Below are 25054 nucleotides of genomic sequence, written 5' to 3'. Positions count from 1 at the left end.
TCAACGGAACACCTTGCGGGGAAAGATGGAGGAGATCACTGGTGATGTTACTGGTTTACCACAAGGCTTCTGCTGAGGCTGAGGAGGTGCACGTACTTGTTCTGGATCAAAGGGTATTTCACAGGAGTATGAGGGCTTCGAGAGTGACTCGCGAAGCAGTCCTCCAGGACAACCACAAAGCGTGGACCTCTGCCCTGTACAGAGACCCCCACATACAGTGGGCTGCCAACTGAGATGTTGACGGGGCCCGGTGGGTACGTTTCACTGAACGAAGGGTTACGGTACAGAGACATGGCAGGTGTGAATTGGCTGCCCACGCCTGAAATACCACCTTCCTCCCTGTCAAAGAAAAAAAAAAAAAACTATTTTAAAAAACGTGAAAACAAGTCATCACATCCTGAAAGTCATCCAATTCTGGATGTTTTCTAGTTTGAAGGCGAATGTTATTCAAACCACAAACCCAATGCAAAGTAAACTTGGGGTTCTACTTAAAAATAATAACAATGCCAATAACAACAGTAATGATAATTCTGAAGTATTGTTTTTATTACACTAAAGAAAAGTAAATCAAATCAACGATCTTCACAGTTGCTAATGTTAGCCCCACCAATAGCAAATGATGTCACTGAATGGTTACTTACACAAGGAAAGGGCTGATATACGCATCAAGGGTGCTGTCTGCCTCCAGAGGATACGTGCAGGAGATGGGAACTCTGCTTGGAGCGCTGAAGGATGAGTTTTGTGCTGAATAGATGAATATGTTGTTGACATATGTGACGTGTGTGCGGTTGGTCTGAAAGACAGATGATTAAGTTGTCAGTGGTTGGAAGAACAGGGGAAAGATAGAGCAGCTCTGGCACATGTGGAAGTAATTAGACAATGATAAATAAGTCAAATGAACTTGAGCATACAGTCTTAAATCTGATAATCCATACTGGATTATTACAACCTGGGAATATAAAAATGACTATGGATTAAGCATCCAGGCATCTGTAAACAGCACTGATGATGACATCGCTCATGATAAGATTTCTAACGAAGAAGATGTAGCAGGACATACAAGTACTTTTGTCAAAGAAAGAATTAATACCCTCATTAGGTTTCCACAGGCTCCTGGTTGAGTGTCGACTTCATACCAAATCCAGCCATTGCTCTGTCTGACCATGGTGCAGTTGCGATCAGCAAAGTGGCCAGACATTGGGTCGAACCGGTAATCGACCAGGCTACTTGCCTGCACCCGTACCTGCATTTTGCTCTGCTGACAATAAAGAGCAAAAGCATGCCATGGTGGGTGCAGCGCTGGAGGGAAAGAAAACAAGGAAAGAAAGAAAAGAAAATGAGATCAAATCATTTATGATGGGGATTTTTGGAAATTAAAAATACCATTAGTGTTAGAACATGTTAAAGCATGGACATGCCCTCACCTTCACATACAACACTGGCGTCTTCAACATGAGCACAGTCGTGGACCCCAAAGCCTGGATGCCTGCAGTCTGATATGGAGGGTTCATTTCCATCACAAAAGACGTCGTCCAACCAGATGGGCCCTCTGCCGGGTCCAAAGGCTGCATTAGATAAAGCCGATCGGGCCCTTCCACAGTCCAGCTGCCTGCACACCACGTTGGCATTGTCCAGGTCCCAGTGATCATCACACACTGTCCCCCACTGTCCAGCATGGAAGATCTCCACTCTGCCTGAGCAGCGGCTCCCAGAGTTGGCCAGCCTCACTGGTGAACTGGCTACAAGGGAAAGAAAGGAAATTATAGGTGAGTAGGTGGGCAAAAACACAAACTGCAGTATGTCGAGCAGCGCAAATCTGTACTCACCTTCACAGACGACTCCGGCATCCTCATGGTGGCCACAGTTGTGAGAACCAATCCCTTGGTGGCGGCATTGGGACAGCCTCGTTTCACTTCCTCTGCACATGACGTCGTCCATCCAGATGGGTCCTCTGCCTTGTCCAAAGCGTGCATTTGTTGGTGCCGAGAGAACTCTGCCACAGCCCAGCTGCCTGCACACCACCTCAGCATCGAGCACGTCCCAGTGATCATCACACACCGTCCCCCACTGTCCAAAGTGGAAGATCTCCACTCTGCCTGAGCAGGAGCTGTTTCCTCCATTGACCAGGCGGACTTCTCCCTCCACCGCCGTGTCGTTACCAGGTGGTGTGGTGATGTTGTGAGACGGAGTTGGTAATGGAGGTCTGGCTGTGATGTTCACAGATGGACTGGTTGGCCAGGCTGTGATGTTCACAGATGGACTGGTTGGCCAGGCTGTGCTGTTGCTGTCTGACAGACCTGGAAGAAAATATTCTGAGAACTTAGAAGACAACAACAGCCTGTGCAGAAGTAAACATTTCTCTGCACCACGAGTTCATTTTATCATTTAATGTGAGCAAATCAAAAGGATTTCATGAATGATTAGTGTCATGATCCTGCTCTCACTCGCCCCTCCCTTCCTGAGAGTTTTCACTCCTCCCCCCTGTGCTCTCCTGCTTCCTCCTCCTGGTCGCAGCTGTTTGTTTTTGTCATTAGTGTGTGTATTTAGTTCCCCTCTCTTGTAGGTCTGGTTGCCAGTTCGTCTGCATTCTCACACCATTCGTACCCGCCATTTTTTCCTCGTGTTGCCTTTGTGTTTTTTGAACTTCTGCCTGCCCGACTTTGCCTCCTGGATTTCCTCCTCTATCGCCTGTACTGGTTTTGACCTTGGACTGCCTGACTTTGGTTCTGCTGTGGTTTTTATAATAAACACTTTTGAACTGAGCTTCTTGTCTGCCGTGCAATTGAGTTCACGAACCCTGACAATTACCTTCACATATAACGCTGGAATCTTCAAAATGAGCACAGTTGTGGACCCCAAACCCTAGATGACTGCAGTCTGATATGGAGGGTTCATTTCCATCACAAAAGACGTTGTCCAACCAGATGGGCCCTCTGCCGGGTCCAAAGGCTGCATTAGATAAAGCCGATCGGGCCCTTCCACAGTCCAGCTGCCTGCACACCACGTTGGCATTGTCCAGGTCCCAGTGATCATCACACACTGTCCCCCACTGTCCACCATGGAAGATCTCCACTCTGCCTGAGCAGGAGCCGTTTCCTCCATTGACCAGGCGGACTTCTCCCTCCACCGCCGTGTCATTACCAGGTGGTGTGGTGATGTGAGACGGTGTTGTTCTGTTAGGTGGTTCTGTGGTTGTGGTGAAATACTCGGGGCCCAACGGCTCTGTCAAAAAAAAGTGAATATATTTTAATGCACAAATTTAACTTGTGTGAATGCGTGTGAAGATATTTCTTTACTATCATTACCTGAACAGTATGCAAGTTGACATACCGTTGGCGCCACCAGTTTGTAGACATAGTACCGTCCATAGCAGCGTTTAACATGGATTTGGTGATTTGCGAAGTGGCAGCAACCGTCGGTCCAGTGATTGCACACAGTGCGATTTACAATTACTCCCGATTCTGTGGGATGAGGTTCAACTAACCACAACGGAGCATGTGTCCCGCACCTATGCATCTCTGGACACCTCTCCGGGATACGAGCATTGACTTGCTCCAGGAACATACGATACCAGCCTTGCCAGCGGCGATCTCGATCACAACGGACTCCATTCCCACTTAAATTTGTTGAACGCCATTCGTCGTTCAGTACAGTGTAGACGTGACAGGGGTCAACACACTGAGAAGTGCCATTAATCAAGATGCAGTCCATGCCTCTCGGACAAACTCTCCCGCTGCAGACAGCCTGGAAAGACTTTGATGAAACATCTGATTTGAATGCTGACACGGACTCCAGGCATTCAAAGGAGCCTGGTGTGTTTTTGCAAATCTGATTTGACTTGCAGGGAGGATCTGGGAGGGAGCACTCGTCGACGTCCACACACCCCTTTTCTGGCGACCAGCGGTATCCCGGGTTGCAGCAGGACGAGTCACTGCACAGTTTGACGTCATAGCAGGTCAGACCATCACCCACAAAGCCATCTTTGCACGAACAAGTGTAAGGTCCGAGGTCCGAGAATGTGTCTCCACGTTCTTTTCGATCCACGCAGAAGGCCTCATCGTGACATGAGTCACAGCTTGTGGTTAGGATTCCTGTTGAACGGCAAATGGACAGTTTCACATTTGCTGTAATTAAAATCACGAAACTCAAAATGAGCTCTACATATTAGTACATATTGTGTTGTGTATTTGTATATATGCCAGGTCACATTTCCTAAAAAAAAAAAAGATTAAATGAGTTCATGCCACATTTTAATGGTTATTTGATATCTCACATTTTCAACTGTAAACAGTATATTGTAGACCTGAAATATTCACAACATGTGGTATGCAGATTTACCGGTAGAACACGAATCATCCAGATGCCCGAGGCACACATGACCAGGTTTAATAAGTATTTCAGAGTCCAAAGAAACAATGAGAAACAGCTTTTAGTTCCTACACTATTCACCTGAGGAACAAATTACCTGAATACACTCACTTATTTTTAACCAGGCCTTAAAAACGCTATTATCTGCTCGGAGCTTTCCAACAAACAATAGATTTTACTTATTCTATTATATTTAAAATGATCAATTGTTCCCCCCCCATCACTTAATTTTAATATACTTCCTTCATTTCCTTGTAAAGCACCGTGAATTTCTATGTATCTGAATGGTGCTATACACTGAAGGGAAATTTGCTTCTATTTTCCTCCCACAGTCCAAAAAACCCCCAAAAAACCTACATTTGAGATTAATTGACATTTTGTGAATTTGAGTCAGTGTGAACTGGTCCTGTGATGAACTACTGGCCTGCACATGTTGCGCTCTGAATTTGATAGAATAGTTTAGAAGATGGTGAAGGATGAGTATAAAGTCATATTTACATCTCTACGGCGACATGTGAAAGAAAGGACGGCGTATTAATCATATGAAACATATATAACCATTAGCGTTTAAAAAAAAAAAGCAGTGAAAGTCAAAAAAAAAAATCTAATTTCAATAACTATTGTTAGAGTTATGACGTTTTCTTTGACCTCCGAACTGTGACGCTTCCTGCATGGACTTATTCAAACTGTTAAAATGGCGTCGGACTGTTTTGTTATTGAGCTGTAGATGATGGACAAATACCGAATTGCATCATGGGTACCGTAGTTTGTTCTGTCTGTGTGAAGGTCCGCCAATAGGAGAGCACGTTGCTTACGCCTCCTTCCAGCGGTGGCCAATGGGAAGAGGGGATTTACAGCAGCGCGTGTTTTATATAGAGCGGAAGCTCCGGCTGTCTCTCTCTCTCTGTCTTTTTCCTCCTCGTACTGTGCTCACCTGTTTCATCCTTGGCTGTTTTCCTTCGCGTTTATCGGCTAAGTATAAGACTAATCTTTGTTAGGCCAGTATTTCTGTCTTTTGTAATAAATTACTGTGTTAATCCAATCTCAAGGTATGTTGAACTATATTTAAAGTTCACCGCTGCTTCCCTTAACCAAGAGATCTGTCCTCTCTTTCTGTGCGGGTGAAAGACAACAGGACAAAATGGCGTCACGAACAGGATTTTTAACGGAAGGGAAGTTTGGACGAATTGGTCCGGTGAGTGAAAAACGATTTTTTTCTGAACGTAATACCGAGCCGCCCGGGTTAAATTGAAAGGTGCGCAGTTTCCTGTTTCACCGAACAACTGCACATTGGACACGATAAATTGGCTCTGTGGTACGTGAAGTTGAACGCCGTTTGATATTGCTAAATTTTATAGAATTAACGGTAAATATATTAAAGTTCAGAAACTTGAGAGTGGAATACGCAGTTTTTTATGTATACCAGGTGTCAAAGACACGCTGAGGAAGGCCTGGGGTCTTTGGATCTATCAAATCCTAAACATATAACCGGTTCGGGGAACCTTAAACAGAGATTTTAAAGTCTCGTGAAATAATTTCAGTTCCTTGAACTATAAATAAGGACCTGAAGGTCGCTGTAGTCTAAGTTTATAAAAAAAACTCTAACATGGGATGAAAGGCCCGCAAAGTTTGGAGTTTTACCACTTGCAAACTTTGCCCCGCGTCCGGGACGCGTTAGACTAGAAAAGCGCTATTTAAGGGAAACTGCAGTCATTTTTTTAATATTTTGTAAGCATGAAGAGATTGTGTGAGTGGTTTGTATGTATTGTGCGTTTGCATCAGGCTTATGTTCTGGTAAAATACACAATGGTGTGGGTGATGCTGTGAGTTGATATAGTTGTGTTGTTGTTTTATCATAAGTGGAAAAAGTAGTTTTCAATCCGAGAATAACACTGTGAATGACTGTGTGAATGAAAAGTGTCCGAATTGAAACACTAGATGACTGATAAACCTTACGGTGCGGTTATTCTAGTGGAGTAAAGACAGCCTTTTATTGGAGATCTTTAGGCAGTTTGAAGTGAGACATTTCTCAGCTTTGAAACTGAAAAAGTGGCATTTTAAAGTATAAGAAAGAAAAAAAAAATGGATGCTGTGTGCTTTGTTATCTCCATGTGCTTGAGTAGGAGAAAAAGGGATAAAGACACAGGATAAGGGAAGAAGTAAAACAGAAACCCCCTCTTCATGAGAAAGTGGTTTAAGTAAAAGGACGAGAAATAGAAAGTGGTTTAAGTAAAAGAACGAGAAATAGAAATGTGATTTATATTGAAGGAGAAGAGGAAGTGTGTTTTGAAGGAAAAGTATGTTATTTTGTTGGCTATTATGGAAAGAAAGGAACAAGGCAGGTAGAAAAAGTTAGCCCAGCAAATAAGAGTAAAGAGTGTTGGTATTGTGGAGAGATGGGATAGTTAGTATGAGAATGAAGGAAAAAAGTGAAGAATTTGAAATGAATTTGAGGGACATTTTAGCGGCATGTGATGAATTTGAATGCCTCTAACTGTCTCTCTGTCTCCAAGAACCAGGGCTTGTCCACAGACAACCCCCACAGCAACATTGGTACAGTTGTTATTGTAATGAGCTCTTTGTTCTCTGCAGACCGGCAGACTTGAGCTGCAAGAGCAGGAAGTCGATTCCTAAACAAGTAATAGCAAGACACCCTGCTATTAACCTCAGATGGACTTAAAACATCGCTGTCCACTTAACAAGTACACTTGTATTAAATTTTGTCAGACACATAGGTACGTTGAAACACTAGTAAGGATTCAGTATGACTTACACATAGTCATATAAATATACATTCACATACAGTGCTCATTGAGGTGACCCCCCTTCAACTTATTTTAATTACCAACCCTGTGTCTCACCAACATTAACTGGGACACAAGTAGTTATTTAATATCATGCCAGTGTTATTGTGGTTTTTCTGAATTGTGTTTCATAACCTGAAGGATTGTTTTGTAGTACTATTGTATAGCAGAGATAGATTGTACCGACAAGGCCTAATTGTTTACCAGGTGTCCAGATGATACCACAAGAATGAATTAATATATGAACTTTCTTATCTGTAGACTGAACATGTGTGCCCTCAGAATCATTTGTCGACAGTGCTTCTGAGGCCACAGGGGGAATGTTGGGATTACACAGGATCACAGAAGGATTGTTAATTTGGATTGTTAATTTTAGTAGAAAAATCTCCATTTGTCATGAGACGCAGCCATGACATGAAAAAAGACTCAGGAATGTGATTGACTATCGCACCTAGTAGGGGGTTGGAGGAGCTCTGCAGGATCTCCTTCCCCCTTCCTTTTTCTCTGTTTACAACGTGTAATTAAGACTGCTTCAGCTAGCAGACTTTTCACACCTCTGGATGCACTCGTGTCACAGGGGGTCCTGGGAGCCTCGCTCAGAGGAGGTGAGTTACAGCAGTTCAACTCACCCAGCGTTAACAACTAACAACTTTTAAACCAGCGACCTCCACTCCTCAACTTAGCTGACCCTACCATGAGGGTCAGACCTCCCACATCCAGAGACCAGCGATCCAGAGTCTGCTTTCCAGGGAACCGACCGGTTCTTCCAAGACGGGACCAAGAAAAGACATCTCACATAACTTCTTTGTGTTTTCCTCAAACAAGCAGGAAAACCGTCATAGCTTGGAGCCACCAGGTCTTCAGTCTGGAGGGGACCAACTCGGAGCTGTAAAGGACAGCTCCTGAAACACCAACTTCATCTAATTCTCCTCAGCCTGCAGAACCAGCAGCCACAGTTAGCAGGAGCTGCTAACTAAAGGAGAAGACACCAGTTTCCCTCCAGCAAGACGACAACTGAACTGCTTTAAAGCAGTGGTAACAATTGGGGTTTAATTGAGATTAGTTAAACTTGATGATTATGCATAGAACTGTTTAACTTTCATGAAAATGTGTTAGTTCTGTTACAGCGATCGCATTCTTTTGATAATGATATTAGGAGCAGATAATAATGTGTAAACCAACGTTGACTCTGCCACAGACACAGGGTCTGCATGCTTATCTGTTTTACTAACTGGTTAATTCACAATCTTACACATATATCAAAGACAACATCACACTGCGACTGAACACCAGCTGATGACTTATGACGTTTTACAAGATAAATCGCATTCACATAAACTTATTCTAGAAATGGTCCTTTAGCAAAGACACATAGGAAGCAGATGCTACGGCTAAGCTTCTATTGTTCCATTGTCATCAACACATGGTGGAGACCAAGGACAGTTCTCCTGCTCTCTGAGAACTGCCATTTGAAATGTAGTATTTTGTGATCCACCATCTTGTTTTGTACTTCCATGACACAACTCACACAAATGCTCCTTTCAATTCTCTTGTCTCCACACACACACACACACACACACACACACACACACACATGGTGTATGCAATCCCTTTGAAATAGAGATAACTCCTCAGCAGACGGCCCGCTAACCACATCAAAAAAAGGGGTAATAAAAGCTGGGTGAGATTGTAAACAACACCAGCTATTTACAAGACAAAAGAGAGAGCAAGTGAATGGTGACACTTCCTGCTCACAGCAGGTGAGGAAGGACACTTGAGTTTTCCCCCATCTCTGGAGAATTTTTTGTAATGTTTACAGGAATCCAAGGTGATGGAGTCCATTCTGAGTGACGGAGAAGACATCACACGCCGTGAGGGTCGGAGGACATCGAGCGTGGTGCCATCTTCATTACTGCACCAAGGCAGATTCATCCGACAGAGAGATCATCGTTCCTGACAACGACTCAGAATTCAACGACCAGGAGGGGCCAAATGACAACAAGGGAGCATCCTGCGCAGAATCGACACCAGGAGGAGATCATCGCGACGACACCGACGACGAAAGATCCCCAGGGGTGCACTGCGGCAACCCCTGACGATTAAAGAGAAAACATTGTTAGGTTCAAGCCGGTCAGAAGATCGCAAAACATTGTACAACACAAAGATCCAAGGAGCAGCACTGATATAGAAAGACGGAAAGAATTAATCAAGAATTCATCTTCACAGAAGAACAGAGGATGAAGTGGCTGAAAAAAAAACTGTTTGAAGGTTCTGGTCAAAGCCAGAGGTCCTGTATATGTGAATCATGGAAATGTTTATGTAGATTGATACTTACATTGCTAATTGTCTTATCATCCTGGTTTTCGTACATGTCACTGCCATCCCGCAGGTGTAGGTATTAGTTCTTTAACGAATGTAAATCAAGTAAACACACTTGCATCAGCCACATGCTAAAATCACCAACTTCAAATAGTGAATCAATAGAAATTAAGGTAGATCTAACTAACAACCATACTACTTTTCCCCCTGTTTTCCCTAAAGGTAATTTTGGAGTGTGTTGGGATTTCCTCCTATGGGAATTGAGAGATAAGGGAGATGTAGCTTTCCCAATAAAATTGTGTGATTACCTCTGCCAAAATAAAATAGGAGCTAAAGCTTGGATGTCTCCAGCAACAAAACGTGTAGGAATTAGGACCATTAATCAAGTTAAAGAAGTAGATGATTATTTCAAAATAACAACAGGAATTTTAGGTGATGTAAATAATTGGTTGCTAATGGCAGAGCAAGCTTCTAAAATCTCCCAGAACACAATTAAAGGTTCATGTTTGTGTATGCATTCTCGACCTCTACTTAAGGTAGTGCCGACTCCAGTAAACTCAAATTGTATAGTCAACTTAATGAATCAAACTATACCTAGTAACACCTGTAAGAAACTTTTCTCATAACTACAATATCTAAACTTAAAAACCCTATTTCATAGCACAGTGGGTAAACAAAACTTCACCTGTATTAAAGTAAATGCTGACAAAGTTGAACACAAATTAGGAACTCTTGATTCAACTTGGTGTGAAAAAACACTTCAAGTTCCCATTGATTTCACGCTATTAACTAGGTCAGATATATGGTGGTGGTGTGGATCAAATAAAATTTATGATGGACTCCCAAGACAGGCTAGAGGTTTATATGCATTTGTAATTTTAATAATTCCAGTAAAAGTCCTGCTTTTAAACATAGATCAAATTTCTACTCTAATACAACACACTGAGGTGCACCAAAAAGTCATTTTAAACGTCGCAAAAGAGATTGGAGAAGACAATTAGATCCAACTTATATAGATGCGATAGGAGTGCCTGATGAATACAAATTAGTTGATCAAATAGCAGCAGGTTTTGAAAACCTACCAAATATCTCAGCGTTTTCCCAGCCACACCTAATAAAAATGTAGATAGGATTAATTATATTCATTAAAATGTTCAACGTTTAGGCAATTGGACAGAAATGGGTTTTGCAGCCGTCCACGAACAGCTTCAAGAAACCTCAACTATGGCTTATCCGACCCGCATAGCCGTTGATATGCTCCTGGCTGAAGGAGGAGTATGTGCTATGTTTGGTGATAAGTGTATTTTCATCCCTAATAACACAACAGCAAATGGCACCTTAACTAGGACTCTAGAAGGTTTGCGTACACTCAATATAAAAAAATTATTATTCATCATCATTTAGGAGTTGATACATCCATGTGGGACGGTTTGGCTGACATGTTTGGTAATTACAAAGCTTTGGTAATGTCTGTGTTGATTTCTATTTGTTGTTGCATTCCATGTAATAGAGAGCTTCTTACTCGTTTGATTAACACTGCCATCTCCCCTGACAAACGGGATGTAGTAAATATGGCATTGTTAACTTCCACAGGTGAACCAGGTCATTTTGATCCAGAAGATGAAACTAATCTGTTCTCTTTTAATGTTTATTTGTGATGTGATAGAATCACATCAAGAGAGCTATTGTTAGAGTTATGACGTTTTCTTTGACCTCCGAACTGTGACGCTTCCTGCATGGACTTATTCAAACTGTTAAAATGGCGTCGGACTGTTTTGTTATTGAGCTGTAGATGATGGACAAATACCGAATTGCATCATGGGTACCGTAGTTTGTTCTGTCTGTGTGAAGGTCCGCCAATAGGAGAGCACGTTGCTTACGCCTCCTTCCAGCGGTGGCCAATGGGAAGAGGGGATTTACAGCAGCGCGTGTTTTATATAGAGCGGAAGCTCCGGCTGTCTCTCTCTCTCTGTCTTTTTCCTCCTCGTACTGTGCTCACCTGTTTCATCCTTGGCTGTTTTCCTTCGCGTTTATCGGCTAAGTATAAGACTAATCTTTGTTAGGCCAGTATTTCTGTCTTTTGTAATAAATTACTGTGTTAATCCAATCTCAAGGTATGTTGAACTATATTTAAAGTTCACCGCTGCTTCCCTTAACCAAGAGATCTGTCCTCTCTTTCTGTGCGGGTGAAAGACAACAGGACACTATTCATCTAATCTTAGTTGACAGAAAAGCAAGTGGTTTTACCTGAGGTGCTTCCTGTGAAAATATGCAGAAGTACGAGCAAGAGCAGGGCCCCTGGTTCCCCCATCGTTCAGCAGCAACGCAGTGACCGGGTGCGAAACAGGTGCAGTGTGACTGCGGAGCAGAGCCGTGGGACTTTATAGGCCTGTTTAATCTGTCTAACCTGTCTAACGAGACAAGTGGGGTCAATTTAAATTGAACTGGCACACGAACAAAAAAGTGTGGGGCAATGTAGATCCTGGTTCTTCAGTTAATCTAAGGTCACTTATTGAAACTTCAAGGACGTCTCACATGTTTGCGCAGCCAACATACACACCTTTGCGGCTGCAGGGTTTTTCTCTGCCACTCTGGAAAAAAAAATAGATTTTAATAAATCATCTTGTGTGCTGTTATAACTTCATGTCCTAGTCCCTCACACTAGGACTGGAGATTTCTGTACATTCAGTGTTTGCATTGCTTGATAACTGTTTTACATAAACAAGAGTCATATTTAAGTTTGAGCTATCGTGCCTGAATTAAACAGTACTATTTCTCCAAGTTGGATAAAGCAACGTTTGCGTTGGGTGGGTGAGCGTTGTTGCATGTTCTCATTGGACCTATTAGTCTTTATTATGTCATCAATTGTAATTATTTATCGCGCTCTCAAACCTTTTCAGCAATCAAAACAGCCTCTCAAACGTAGAGATGCAGCTATGTTTGAATATACATTGAGGAAATAAATATGAATATCACAAGGCTGGTACTCCTTATCTTTTAGTGGAGTCATGCATTCATGGCCTATTTTCCTTTTTTCTTTTCTAAAATAAAACTTAGTGCTTTCATCCTCTACAAGACTTTAGTGTCGGTATGGGGGGGGGGGGGGGGGGGGGGGTGAGTAATTAAAAACCAAAGCCAACTTCCAGTAACTTATAACCAGGAACATATCATGTGCAGTGTACACTGTAGACTGTACATGTCTTTATCTTCTGAGTGATCACGTCCTTGAGTCTGGAGAAACTAAAGAAATGAAACATAACCCACTCTATACATACACACTTTTTTTTTTTAGTGAGTAATTCTGTAGCTTTTTTAGTTCTCGGGACACATTTATGACAAAAAAGAAAAAGAAAAACACCATACATCAGACTAGCAAACTTTACTTTTAACACTGAGTTTTCAACCTCCAGAGAAAATTATTTCTGACGTCTGTTTCTGGTATTTCACTGACATCTTATATAAAGAATGACACTCTGCATTCATCCATGCGTCTTCGTTCAGTACGGAGAGTCCAGATATCTTTGTCCCCCTTAACTTCCTCCAGCTCCTCTGGGTCAAAACCCCAAAGCTGCTTCAGGACCAAACCAGAGATTTAGTCTCTCCGGCGGGTTCTGGGTCGAACTTTGGGCCTCAACAAATGGCCTTGATAAACCTCAAATAGGATTTGAACTGAGGGCGACTTGATCAGATAAACAAACGGCATTCCATTGAAACATTGTGTGTTCTGACTCATCTCAAAACAAAAACAACTGTTCATGAGAAATGAAACTGAACTGGATGACAAGTCAGGATTATGAATGGATTAAGAACTGGTCAAACACTTCACCGTGTCACACCTTGGACATCTGGAATTTGGAACACACACACACACACACACACACACACACACACACACACACACACACACACACACACACACACACACACACACACACACACACACACACACACACGCACACACACACACACACACACACATTGTAAATGTTTTAAATCATATATACATACTCTATATGGAATGGCAATTAAAAACACTGAATAATGTTTTTAAGTTAAAAAAAACTTTAATTTCAGTTGAGCTAAATAGTAGCAGGTTTAGAAGTTTTCTCTGTCAGTTTCTGTTCTTCAAAAACATTGAGATTTGGTCACATTCAGCCCAACGACAAGCCAAAGACATGACACTGGTATGTTGTGCAGAGTTTGCATGTTCTCCCTGTGCGTGGAGTTTATTTCTCTCCAGGTTCGTTAATGTCCTCGGTGCCTACAAACCGGCCGTGGGTTGGTCTCTCTGCGCTGGTCATGCTTAACCCACTTTAAAGTCCCATGTACCCACCCAATCTGTCCATGTTGTATCGGACCTTTCATCTCAAGTCAGCGGGGGGTGACTCCAGCTCCAAGCAGTCTGCACAAAGGCTTTATAAAAAACAGATGGATTGATATCCTTTCTATTACAAAATGGAAAATGTCCACAATAGAGGGCTGTTGCAAGAATGGTCGGCGGCGGAGTGAACAGAGAGAGATGAAGCGGTTTTCCAAAAAAAAGAGCTTTTTTATTTTTCTGATTTTCATCTTTTTCTTAAAACGGTGCAAATATTTACAGTGTCCTAAAGAACAAAATGTAGAACGGAACACAGCAACACCAAAACTAGGAAAAAAATGCAGAAATAAACTGGTTTTAAGTTTGCCAGGCTAAATCAGCCAGATCCTGCACAAACGGCTGCACAGCCCAACTGCTCAATTCCCCTCATCAAGACGGTCTAACCACGACTCTCCTGGAGCCTTCTACTGGCTTTTTATACCTGCAGCTCCTCCCACAGATGAGCCCAGTTATCCGAATAAATCAATTAACTAAATAACAATCATTCTAACTGAAAAATAACAACTGCAACAAATAAACACAAAATGCATAAACACCCCAAATTATTTTTAGCAAATAAAATCCCTTCTGCACATAAAATAAAGTTTCCCCCAAACCAGTAAAACACCCCCGCTACAATGGTATGCGCCGCCCAGAGCGCGTGAATCCATCCTATAACTGCACCGTGGTACAGTCTAGAGATGGCAAATGAAGCCTTGTGAACCTTTTGAGGCTTCTTCCTGATTGTACCGAAAAAAGATTCAAAGCTCCAAAGCCTCAAACAAAGGCCAAACCAGTGACATCTAGTGGTCTACTACAATTGTAGCAGCAATGAACCTCCAAATGATTCACGCATCGATTCCAGTTCCAACACAAATGCAACAAAGTCCCTACTAAGCAGTGTCTAAGTCTGGGTCCTTCGAATCCGCACTGACAGGGAGTGACAATCTTTCTCCCCGAGAAGAGAGAAAAGGATACACAGTGAGTTATAAACCTACAAACCTTGAGAATGGATTAACACAGGAGTTTATTACAAAAGACAGAAATGGTACCGGCCTTTACAAGAATATTCTTGGGTTCTTGAGCAATTCTCCACGAGTGGTTCCTGCGCTCGAACCATTTCCGCAGAGAGAGTGCAGAGTCAGAAGGAGAGAGAGCATCTTCAGCAAATGCTGCGTGTTACATAGTCTGGCCGTCAGTCTCCGCCTTCCTATGCCTGTTTGATGGGGGGGGTTTACGGGGGGCTTCTGTCTTGCAGATTAAAGGGAAGTTGCTGAGGCACATCCCCCAGTGAGCTTCACACAATCACAGATTAGCATTCAAACCCCCATCGCATGTCACCGGCCTTTCACAAACAAAGAACTGTACTCAACCCCCGTCTCATGTCACCGGGCTTCCACAATCCCCCGAGGCCTATCTTTAGATATTAATGACCAGTCAGGCCAGGCTGGGCTTGATCAATTTCAGCAGTTTTTGTCTTCATTCGAAGAATCATTGTTCTCACATGAAAGTGTTACTGTATATTGTCAATTGACTAATAAAATGTTAAATGTGTCACCTATAATTACTTAAAAGTGGGACTGGGTTTGTGTGATGTTTCAAATGCAACAATGTATATTGGTGAATATATGGGATTGTGCTGTGCTACAAGGGAATTATTATGTGTGCATAAGGGTGCTTGGGGACTTTTTTTTGTGCACTTTTTTTTTTTTTTTTTTTTACAAGTTTTTATTCAAAAACAAAATCTTTTCGATTGTGCTCGGCTTTAAGCGGCTTCTTCTTTGGCTGACGATCTCGCCAGCCTTCGAAAAGATTCTCTCACATGGCACTGAGGATGCTGGCGTGGAAAGATATTGCATCGCCACTGTGAAAAGGTGTGGGTATGCAGTTTTTTGGAGCAGCCAATATTTTATTGGGTTCTCTGATCTGGGCAGCAGTTTGTCCTTCAGATATCTGGATAAGCAAAGAAAAAATATAACATCAGTATAATTTCAGCAAGAGATGAATACAAAACAAAATATAAAAAGTAAAGTAAAAAATGTTTACCTCTGGACCTCTGCAATTGCACTGGCGGTGCAATTTGATGGCTGCTGTGCCTCCATGTGGCCGTCCAGCAGGTCCCAGAGGCTGTTGCTTTGATTGGACGGACCCTCTGCAGGTGGCAGTGGCAGAGCTGGTTCAGGCATCACATTAGCACATTCCCTGGTGAGCCTTTCCACCGCTGCCTGAGAGTTTGATGTGCTACACAATCCCACCACTTTAAATCTAGGGTCAAGTAATGTTGCAAGTGTCCTGCTCCTGCAACCTTCCAAAGGTTAATGGAGAAAGCCGTTGGGGACATGAACCTGATACAAGTTCTCGTGTACCTTGATGATCTCATTGTTTTTGGTAGGACCCTAGAAGAGCATGAAGAGCGCCTACTGAAAGTTCTAGATAGGCTAGAGGAATGTGGCCTTAAAGTCTCCATTGACAAGTGCCAGTTTTGCCAGCCCCAGGTGAAGTTTTTAGGGCACATTGTCTCTGCCTCTGGAGTTGCCACCGATCCGGAGAAGGTGAGGGCTGTGACCCATTGGAAGAAACCAACCGATTTGAAGTCCCTGAGATCCTTTTTAGGATTTTGTGGGTACTATCGGCGGTTTATTGAGAGCTATTCCTCCATCGTCCGCCCACTCACCGAACTGACCAAAGGCTATCCTCCTGCACAGAGGAGCAGGAAGGATGTCATCAAAGGAAAGAAAGAGACTCATTTCCAAGTCTCTGAGCTTTTTGGTAGTCGTTGGACTCCGGATTGTGATGACGCCTTTTGTAACATTGTCTACAAACTCACACATGCACCGGTCTTGGCCTTTGCCGACCCAGCTAAACATTACATCTTGCATGTAGACGCAAGTTTAAATGGGCTGGGAGCTGTGCTTAATCAAGAGTATCCAGAAGGGCTCCGCCCAGTTGCCTTTGCCAGTCGCAAGTTGAGTCAAGCCGAACGGAACTATCCAGTCCATCAGTTAGAATTTCTAGCCTTAAAATGGGCAGTCGTTGATAAGTTCCATGACTATTTGTCTGGTGCGAGGTTCACAGTCAGAACGGACAATAATCCCCTTACCTACGTCTTGACGACTGCCAGGTTGAACGCGACAGGCCACAGGTGGTTGGCAGCGCTTTCTACCTATGAGTTTAGCATCCGCTATAAGCCCGGCCGGGAAAATATTGATGCTGACTTATTGTCCAGAAGTCTGCAAGAGACAGGAGAAGGGTGGGTGGATATACCTCCCTCTGGCATAAAAGCCCTGTGTCGTAGGATCACTACAGCTGGTTCTCACCAACACACTACCAGATTCATTGACCAGCTAGGTGTTTCGCCTGATGCCATCCCTGCTGTATATGCGGGTCTCACCCAGATTGAAGTAAGCCCACTAGAGCAGCTGAGCTCTAAAGAGCTTGTAGAGGCTCAAGACTGTGACCCGGTCATAGGTGTAGTGAAGCTTCAAGTTGAGCGAGGACAAGGTGCTCCAGCTCCTAAGCATCCTAACCCAGAAGTGACCTTGCTGCAGAGAGAAAGTTCTAAACTTAAAGTAAAGTGTGGTCTTCTATACAGAGTCACCAAACGATCCTGTGGGAGAGAAGTAAATCAGCTTGTCTTACCTGCTAAATATCGACAGATGGTGTTGAGATCAGTGCATGATGATGCTGGTCATTTCGGCATAGACCGTACCACAGAGCTCATTAAGGATCGGTTTTATTGGTCCAAAATGGCCTCTGAAATTGCGACATACATCCAGAACTGTGGAAGGTGCGTAGCTAGGAAGTCCATCCCACAGAAAGCTGCCCCTTTACAGCAGATCGCAAGCACTGGCCCGCTAGATCTAGTCTGCATAGATTTTCTTTCCATTGAGCCAGACTCTAAAGGCATAGCTAATGTGCTAGTTGTCACTGATCATTACACCAGGTATGCTCAAGCATTTCCCACAAAAGATCAGAAAGCACTTACTGTAGCCAAAGTCCTCTTTGAAAGGTTCTTCGTGCATTATGGGTTGCCTGCCCGCATCCACAGTGACCAGGGCCGAGATTTTGAGAGTAAACTCATAAAAGAGCTATTGTCCCTGCTTGGCATCCGCAAGTCCAGAACATCACCTTACCATCCTCAGGGTGATCCTCAGCCTGAGCGGTTTAACCGCACACTCCTGGCGATGCTCGGCACACTGGATCCAGCTCAGAAGCCAAAATGGAGCCAGCATATAAGTCGGCTAGTGCATGCTTACAACAGCACAAGGAATGATGCCACGGGGTACTCGCCCTACGTCCTTATGTTTGGAAGAGAGGCACGACTACCAGTTGACTTGTGTTTTGGCATTGGATCTGAGGAAGAGGATGATCTAAAACATCACCAGTATGTGGCCAACATGAGAAAGGAACTACGGAAGGCTTACCAGTTAGCAGCTGATGCAGCTTCCAAGAACCATGAACGGAACAAAAAACTGTATGATGCAAGAGTTCGAAATCAGACCTTGGAGGAAGGTGACCGGGTATTGGTTCGCAATCTTGGCATCACAGGAAAACACAAACTACAGGATAGATGGAACTCCCTACCCTATGTTGTGGTAGCCAAGTTACCCAATCTCCCTGTGTATCGTGTAAAACCGGAGAGAGGAACTGGAGTAGTGAAAACATTACACAGAGACCACCTGCTACCCATTGGTTATCTGGTGAGAATGCATGCTCCACCAGATCGGACAGTACAGCCCCAGAGACCAGTGACCAGGGCACAGCAAACTAGGGGTGGAAAGAAGGTCAGACACTAAACCCAAGACATGTAAGCCAAGATGATTATGACTCAGAGTCTGAAGAGGAACAAGTCTACTTCTTACCTCTTACACGTCATGCCCAGGCAGACCCACGGAGTCATGAGGCTGGAGAAGGAGATGCTCCGGTCCTGCACAACAGACCCGTGAGAGAACATCTTGTTGTCAATGACTTACCTGAAGTGGAGGAACCAGCGGATGAACTTTCAGAAGCAGAGGAGCCAATGGCAGAAAGTCCACAGGCGCGCCGAGACTCTGTGGTGGACACAGAGCTAGATGAGGGAGACGTCCCTAGCCCTAGCACCTCGGTTGTGGATGCTGACTCTCGCCGTGAACCTACTGCCAAAAGGAAAGTGAAACCTGTTCTACGCCTCAGTTATGATGAACTTGGACAGCCGACTGACACACCTGTGACTATTAGTTTTTGAGGTATGATAATCCAGATTAGCTATGACCCAGACGCCATGCAGATCCATTAGGCAGAATGTTGAACTATTGATTTGGGTCTGATGGAGACATCCAGACCGTTGGATGGGGGAGGATGTAGCCCTTGCTAAAGTAATGGGTGTAGTTGTATTTGCACAACAATATATATACCATCTACAGGTTTAAAAGTCATGGGAAATTCATTTTGTATTGAGGTGTTTTAAAAAAGAATTGTATAAATATGGTTATGATTGTGTTGTCTTAAAATACAATTTAAAGAAAAAGTTAAAAAATCTACAGAGTATGTGTTAAAAGAGTTCATGTCATGCAAAAAGAAAAAAAAAGAGTAAGTTCATCTGTGTTCAATGTTTTGAAGTGCAATGTTATTTATACAGTATTGTTGGTTTTAAGAAGTGTCTATCTAAAATGTCTTTGATTTGATTTGCTCGTGTAGAGCTCAGGAGACTCTGGCCAATGGCGTGAGCAGTTTGATGTGAGGGGGCGGGATAGAGTGGTGTTGTTTTTCCGGGAGGAGAGCAGAGACGGAGTTGACCAAACTGCGTTGTGCTATCGAGATTTTTGGAGGCTGATAATGTGTTTGATGGGTGTCCGGCATTCCATTGAAACATTGTGTGTTCTGACTCATCTCAATACAAAAACAACTGTTCATGAGAAATGAAACTGAACTGGATGACAAGTCAGGATGATGAATGGATTAAGAACTGGTCAAACACTTCACCGTGTCACACCTTGGACATCTGGAATTTGGAACACACACACACACACACACACACACACACACACACACACACACACACACACACACACACACACACACACACACACACACACACACACACACACACACACACACATTGTAAATGTTTTAAATCATATATATATACTCTATATGGAATGGCAATTACAAACACTGATTAATGTTTTTAAGTTAAAAAAAACTTTAATTTCAGTTGAGCTAAATAGTAGCAGGTTTAGAAGTTTTCTCTGTCAGTTTCTGTTCTTCAAAAACATTGAGATTTGGTCACATTCAGCCCAACAACAAGCCAAAGACATGACACTGGTATGTTGTACAGAGTTTGCATGTTCTCCCTGTGCGTGGAGTTTATTTCTCTCCAGGTTCGTTAATGTCCTCGGTGCCTACAAACCGGCCGTGGGTTGGTCTCTCTGCGCTGGTCATGGTTAACCCACTTTAAAGTCCCATGTACCCACCCAATCTGCCCGTGTTGTATCGGACCTTTCATCTCAAGTCAGCGGGGAGTGACTTCAGCTCCAAGCAGTCTGCACAAAGGCTTTATAAAAAATAGATGGATTGATATCCTTTCTATTACAAAATGGAAAATGTCCACAATAGAGGGCTGTTGCAAGAATGGTCGGCGGCGGAGTGAACAGAGAGAGATGAAGCGGTTTTCCAAAAAAAAGAGCTTTTTTATTTTTCTGATTTTCATCTTTTTCTTAAAACGGTGCAAATATTTACAGTGTCCTAAAGAACAAAATGTAGAACGGAACACAGCAACACCAAAACTAGGAAAAAAATGCAGAAATAAACTGGTTTTAAGTTTGCCAGGCTAAATCAGCCAGATCCTGCACAAACGGCTGCACAGCCCAACTGCTCAATTCCCCTCATCAAGACGGTCTAACCATGGAGCCTTCTACTGGCTTTTTATACCTGCAGCTCCTCCCACAGATGAGCCCAGTTATCCAAATAAATCAATTAACTAAACAACAATCATTCTAACTGAAAAATAACAACTGCAAGAAACAAACACAAAATGCATAAACACCCCAAATTATTTTTAGTAAATAAAATCCCTTCTGCACATAATAAAATAAAGTTTCCCTCAAACCAGTAAAACACCCCCGCTACAATGGTATGCGCCGCCCAGAGCGCGTGAACCCATCCTATAACTGCACCGTGGTACAGTCTCGAGATGGGCAAATGAAGCCTTGTGAACCTTTTGAGGCTTCTTCCTGATTGTACCGAAAAAAGATTCAAAGCTCCAAAGCCTCAAACAAAGGCCAAACCAGTGACATCTAGTGGTCTACTACAATTGTAGCAGCAATGAACCTCCAAATGATTCACGCATCGATTCCAGTTCCAACACAAATGCAACAAAGTCCCTACTAAGCAGTTGTGTCTTCATTCGAAGAATCATTGTTCTCACATGAAAGTGTTGCTGTATATTGTCAATTGACTAATAAAATGTTAAATGTGTCACCTATAATTACTTAAAAGTGGGACTGGGTTTGTGTGATGTTTCAAATGCAACAATGTATATTGGTGAATATATGGGATTGTGCTTGTGCTACAAGGGAATTATTATGTGTGCATAAGAGAAATGTGCTTGGGGACTTTTTTTTTGTGCACTTTTTTTTTTACAAGTTTTTATTCAAAAACAAAATCTTTTCGATTGTGCTCGACTTTAAGCGGCTTCTTCTTTGGCTGACGATCTCGCCAGCCTTCAAAAAGATTCTCTCACATGGCACTGAGGATGCTGGCGTGGAAAGATATTGCATCGCCACTGTGAAAAGGTGTGGGTATGCAGGTTTTTGGAGCAGCCAATATTTTAATGGGTCCTCTGAACTGGGCAGCAGTTTGTCCTTCAGATATCTGGATAAGCAAAGAAAAAATATAACATCAGTATCATTTCAGCAAGAGATGAATACAAAACAATATATAAAAAGTAAAGTAAAAAATGTTTACCTCTGGACCTCCGCAATTGCACTGGCGGTGCAATTTGATGGCTGCTGTGCCTCCATGTGGCCGTCCAGCAGGTCCCAGAGGCTGTTGCTTTGACTGGACGGACCCTCTGCAGGTGGCAGTGGCAGAGCTGGTTCAGGCATCACATTAGCACATTCCCTGGTGAGCCTTTCCACCGCTGCCTGACAGTTTGATGTGCTACAAAACCCCATCACTTTAAATCTAGGGTCAAGTAATGTTGCAAGCGTTAGTGAAGAAACTTTTTCCAGCATGGCACATTTCTCTAGCAGGTTTGTGTTTATGTTCTGGATGAGGTTACTGGCGGTGTGGTGTGTTACTGAAGCACACTGTCTGGAAATTTGGTGCTTCAGAATTTTTACAATTGGGATCACTTTTGATCCAGAGACCCTCTTCTCAAGGGACATTTCTTCTGTGGCCTGGTGGAAGGAAGAGACGACTGTGATGCATTGATTTATGCTTTCATAATCCTCCACGGAAAATGGCGAGAGTGTGGTGTTGAGGCTGCTGAGTGCTGCAGCCAGAGGCTCCCTCAGCTCATACAGCCGCTGGAGCATTGAGAATGTGCTGTTCCAGCGGGGGTCCACCTCCTGTACAAGTTTGTGCTCTGGTCGGCCCATCTGTCGCTGTATTTCACACAGCTTTTCTTTTGCTGATGTGCTCGATTTGAAATGTCCAACAATTTTACGAGCCCTGGTGCGAATGTCATCCAGTTCTGGTGTCTGCGTCAGTGATTTCTTTACCACCAGATTCAACATGTGGGCAAAACAGTTCACATGACGCACATTAATTAAATTGGCAGACGCGATCATGTTCGGTGCTGCATCTGTGACTAGACACCTCACCTTGTTCCTAATTCCCCACTCTGCCAGTAGAGTAACTTTGGCCTCTGCAATATGTGCTGCAGTGTGGGAGCGTGGGAAGTGCTTGACACCAAGTAGTACAGTTTGGAGCTGGAGCTCTTCAGTTATGAAGTGTCCAGTCACTGCCAAGTAGGCATCCATGTTAATGGATGTCCACATATCTGCAGTTAAACAAATAGTGGATGCCTTCGAAACTCCAACATCTGTTTCAGGGCCTTCCTCCCTGGGATGGTGTATGTTGGATCCAGGAGGTGGACAAAGGCCCTAAAGCCTTCATTCTCCACCACAGACAAAGGCTGTGTATCCTTAACAATGATGTTCAGCAAGGCCTCATCCAGCTGTTGCTTCCTGGACACTGATGAAAGAAAAATATTTAGGTTACATGTGTGCAACTATTACATCTTATTTTGATTCAACAGTAGACTAGGTTGTATTGATCATTTACATACCAGAAGGGTCAGCCGGGTTCGCTTCAGCTGAGGTGCTCGGCTCAGAAGTTGCTGCATGCTCATGCTTGGCACGAAGATGCCGCAACGTAGAGGAGGTGTTGTTTCCATACACCAACTCGCATATGAGGCACTGAACCTAAATGCATTAAAAAAAACATTAAGAAATATTGAAACAGTCAAGATAATATGAAGTTGAAATTATTACAATATCATAACATTCATTCATTTTCTCTATATTATATTCTTAGAAGTGTCACGGGCAGATATTATGCAATACCGTATAAAGTAAATTACATGAGACTATGTTTATTATTATTATTATTATCATTATTATAAGATAATATAAAACACCTACCTTGGTGGGTGACACCAGGTCAAAGTGTTCCCATACACGGGATCGCTTTCTTCCACTCAATTCTCCATCACTAAAGCAGGCAAGTCCTCACTGTCAAAGTTCTCTCAGAACACAATGAAGCAGGGGGGGAATGCTGGGAATCTCGCGTCTCGTTATAACGAGTGAAGTCCCGCCAAAGTTTCGAATCAGTCGTATTACTTCCGGTGGTTCGGTGTGATCGATGACGGTGGAAGCGGTCACGTGATCGCGGAAATTTGATACAAGCCTCGGCGCAGCGTTTCGGAGCGCCGGCTTCGGAGCCTCAGCGTCAATCATCCCATCTCTAGTACAGTCCTTCGGCTTCGCCCCAGAAAGGAGGAAGTGCTGGAGTGAAGCTGGCGAGTCTACGGAAATATCTATGTGCTTGTAAGTTTGTTGAAACATTAAACTGAAAATGGCCGTGTGTAAGTGTGTCTTGTTACCGGTACTATGTTTTAACAGATGAATGAATGTTTAGAGATATGGCACGTGTTGAAATGAGAGTGGTGAAAACAAAAACAAAGAAATGATACAAAATGGCGGTAGGCCTCCCTGCACACTCTGTAACAACTGCTTAGTGAGAAGTTATGGAAAACGGTGAAGTGTGGAATCTTAAACCAGGTCAACCAAGACAGGTAACTGAATGGACATGAAATGTTACTCCCCGCAGTAGGTCAGCTGATGTTTAAATATGCCGGCCGATAGCTGCCTATGCGTCTATGCGCCTGCGTGAGTGACTGGGTGTGTGTGTGTGACTGGGCGTAAGCGTCACGGCTCACTCCGTGACGCATACATATGGTGATTTCAGTCAACATCAGAGATTTGTTCTGTATATAAAGACGGACGATTCTTTGTGAAGACAGCAGCGTCCAGCAGCGTCCAGCAGCGTCCAGCAGCGTCCAGACCAAGAAACGTAAGCATTCAACTGTTTACATTTTACTTTGTTTATATTTATTTTGTCATAACAAATGCTCTTTACATGATTTTAATGCAATTTGACTGCTGCACCTCACCCAACTCAGAATCTTCTTACAAAATACTAAATGTCGTCGTTTAAAAATATCCATCAAGACCTGAAATATGTGAGCTTGTTTCCAGGAGGGTGTCGTGGTCTGATGTTTCACAAAGAATGAATCCTGTGGAAATAGAGATAGTGACATTCAAGCCGTTCATTGACTGAATTAATCCTGCTTTATTAATTCCTTTTTCCACATTGAAACATCCTTTTCTTGGATTCGGTGGGCAGCCACATCCAGGGAGACGATGGATCCTGCTCAGAGACATGAAACTTTAAAAAATGGATCCTTGTCTGCATTATAGTCAAATAGTTTGATATTTTGTCATTTATGTGTTCACAAGTTTCAAGTCTAGGTAAAGCATGTCGTCTCCAATTAGTGTTGGAGCCAGCAGGAAAACTGAAAGTACAACATTTCTCGTGAACCTGTGTGTCCCTGCCGCTCGCTGCTGACTGGTTTCACCTTTACAGATTTTTGCAGAAACTTTTCTCCAAATTATGAACAAAAGTCAAAACGAACTATCCACATATTTTTTGTAAGTTTTGC

The 25054-nt window shown here is 43.2% G+C and overlaps 1 protein-coding gene across 1 annotated transcript; it reads right to left on the bottom strand.

Moving 5' to 3' along the window:
* Positions 1-23789, bottom strand: LOC308145054 (uncharacterized protein; the record flags this gene model as incomplete). The annotated part of the gene is made up of 11 exons (XM_080516381.1): positions 1-12; positions 60-194; positions 1163-1299; positions 1425-1739; positions 1827-2297; positions 2983-3222; positions 3306-4053; positions 17982-18054; positions 18711-18775; positions 18822-18899; positions 23673-23789. The coding sequence occupies 11 exons, from the start codon at positions 23787-23789 to the stop codon at positions 1-3; spliced, it is 2391 nt and encodes a 796-aa protein (XP_080372507.1).
* Between the last annotated feature and the right edge of the window lie 1265 nt (positions 23790-25054).

This window comes from Blennius ocellaris, assembly GCF_963422515.1.
Source record: "Blennius ocellaris genome assembly, chromosome: 3".
NCBI classification, from domain to species: domain Eukaryota; kingdom Metazoa; phylum Chordata; class Actinopteri; order Blenniiformes; family Blenniidae; genus Blennius; species Blennius ocellaris.
The sequence above is the reverse complement of the archived record's forward strand: the minus strand, read 5'-3'. Positions and strand labels throughout refer to the sequence as shown.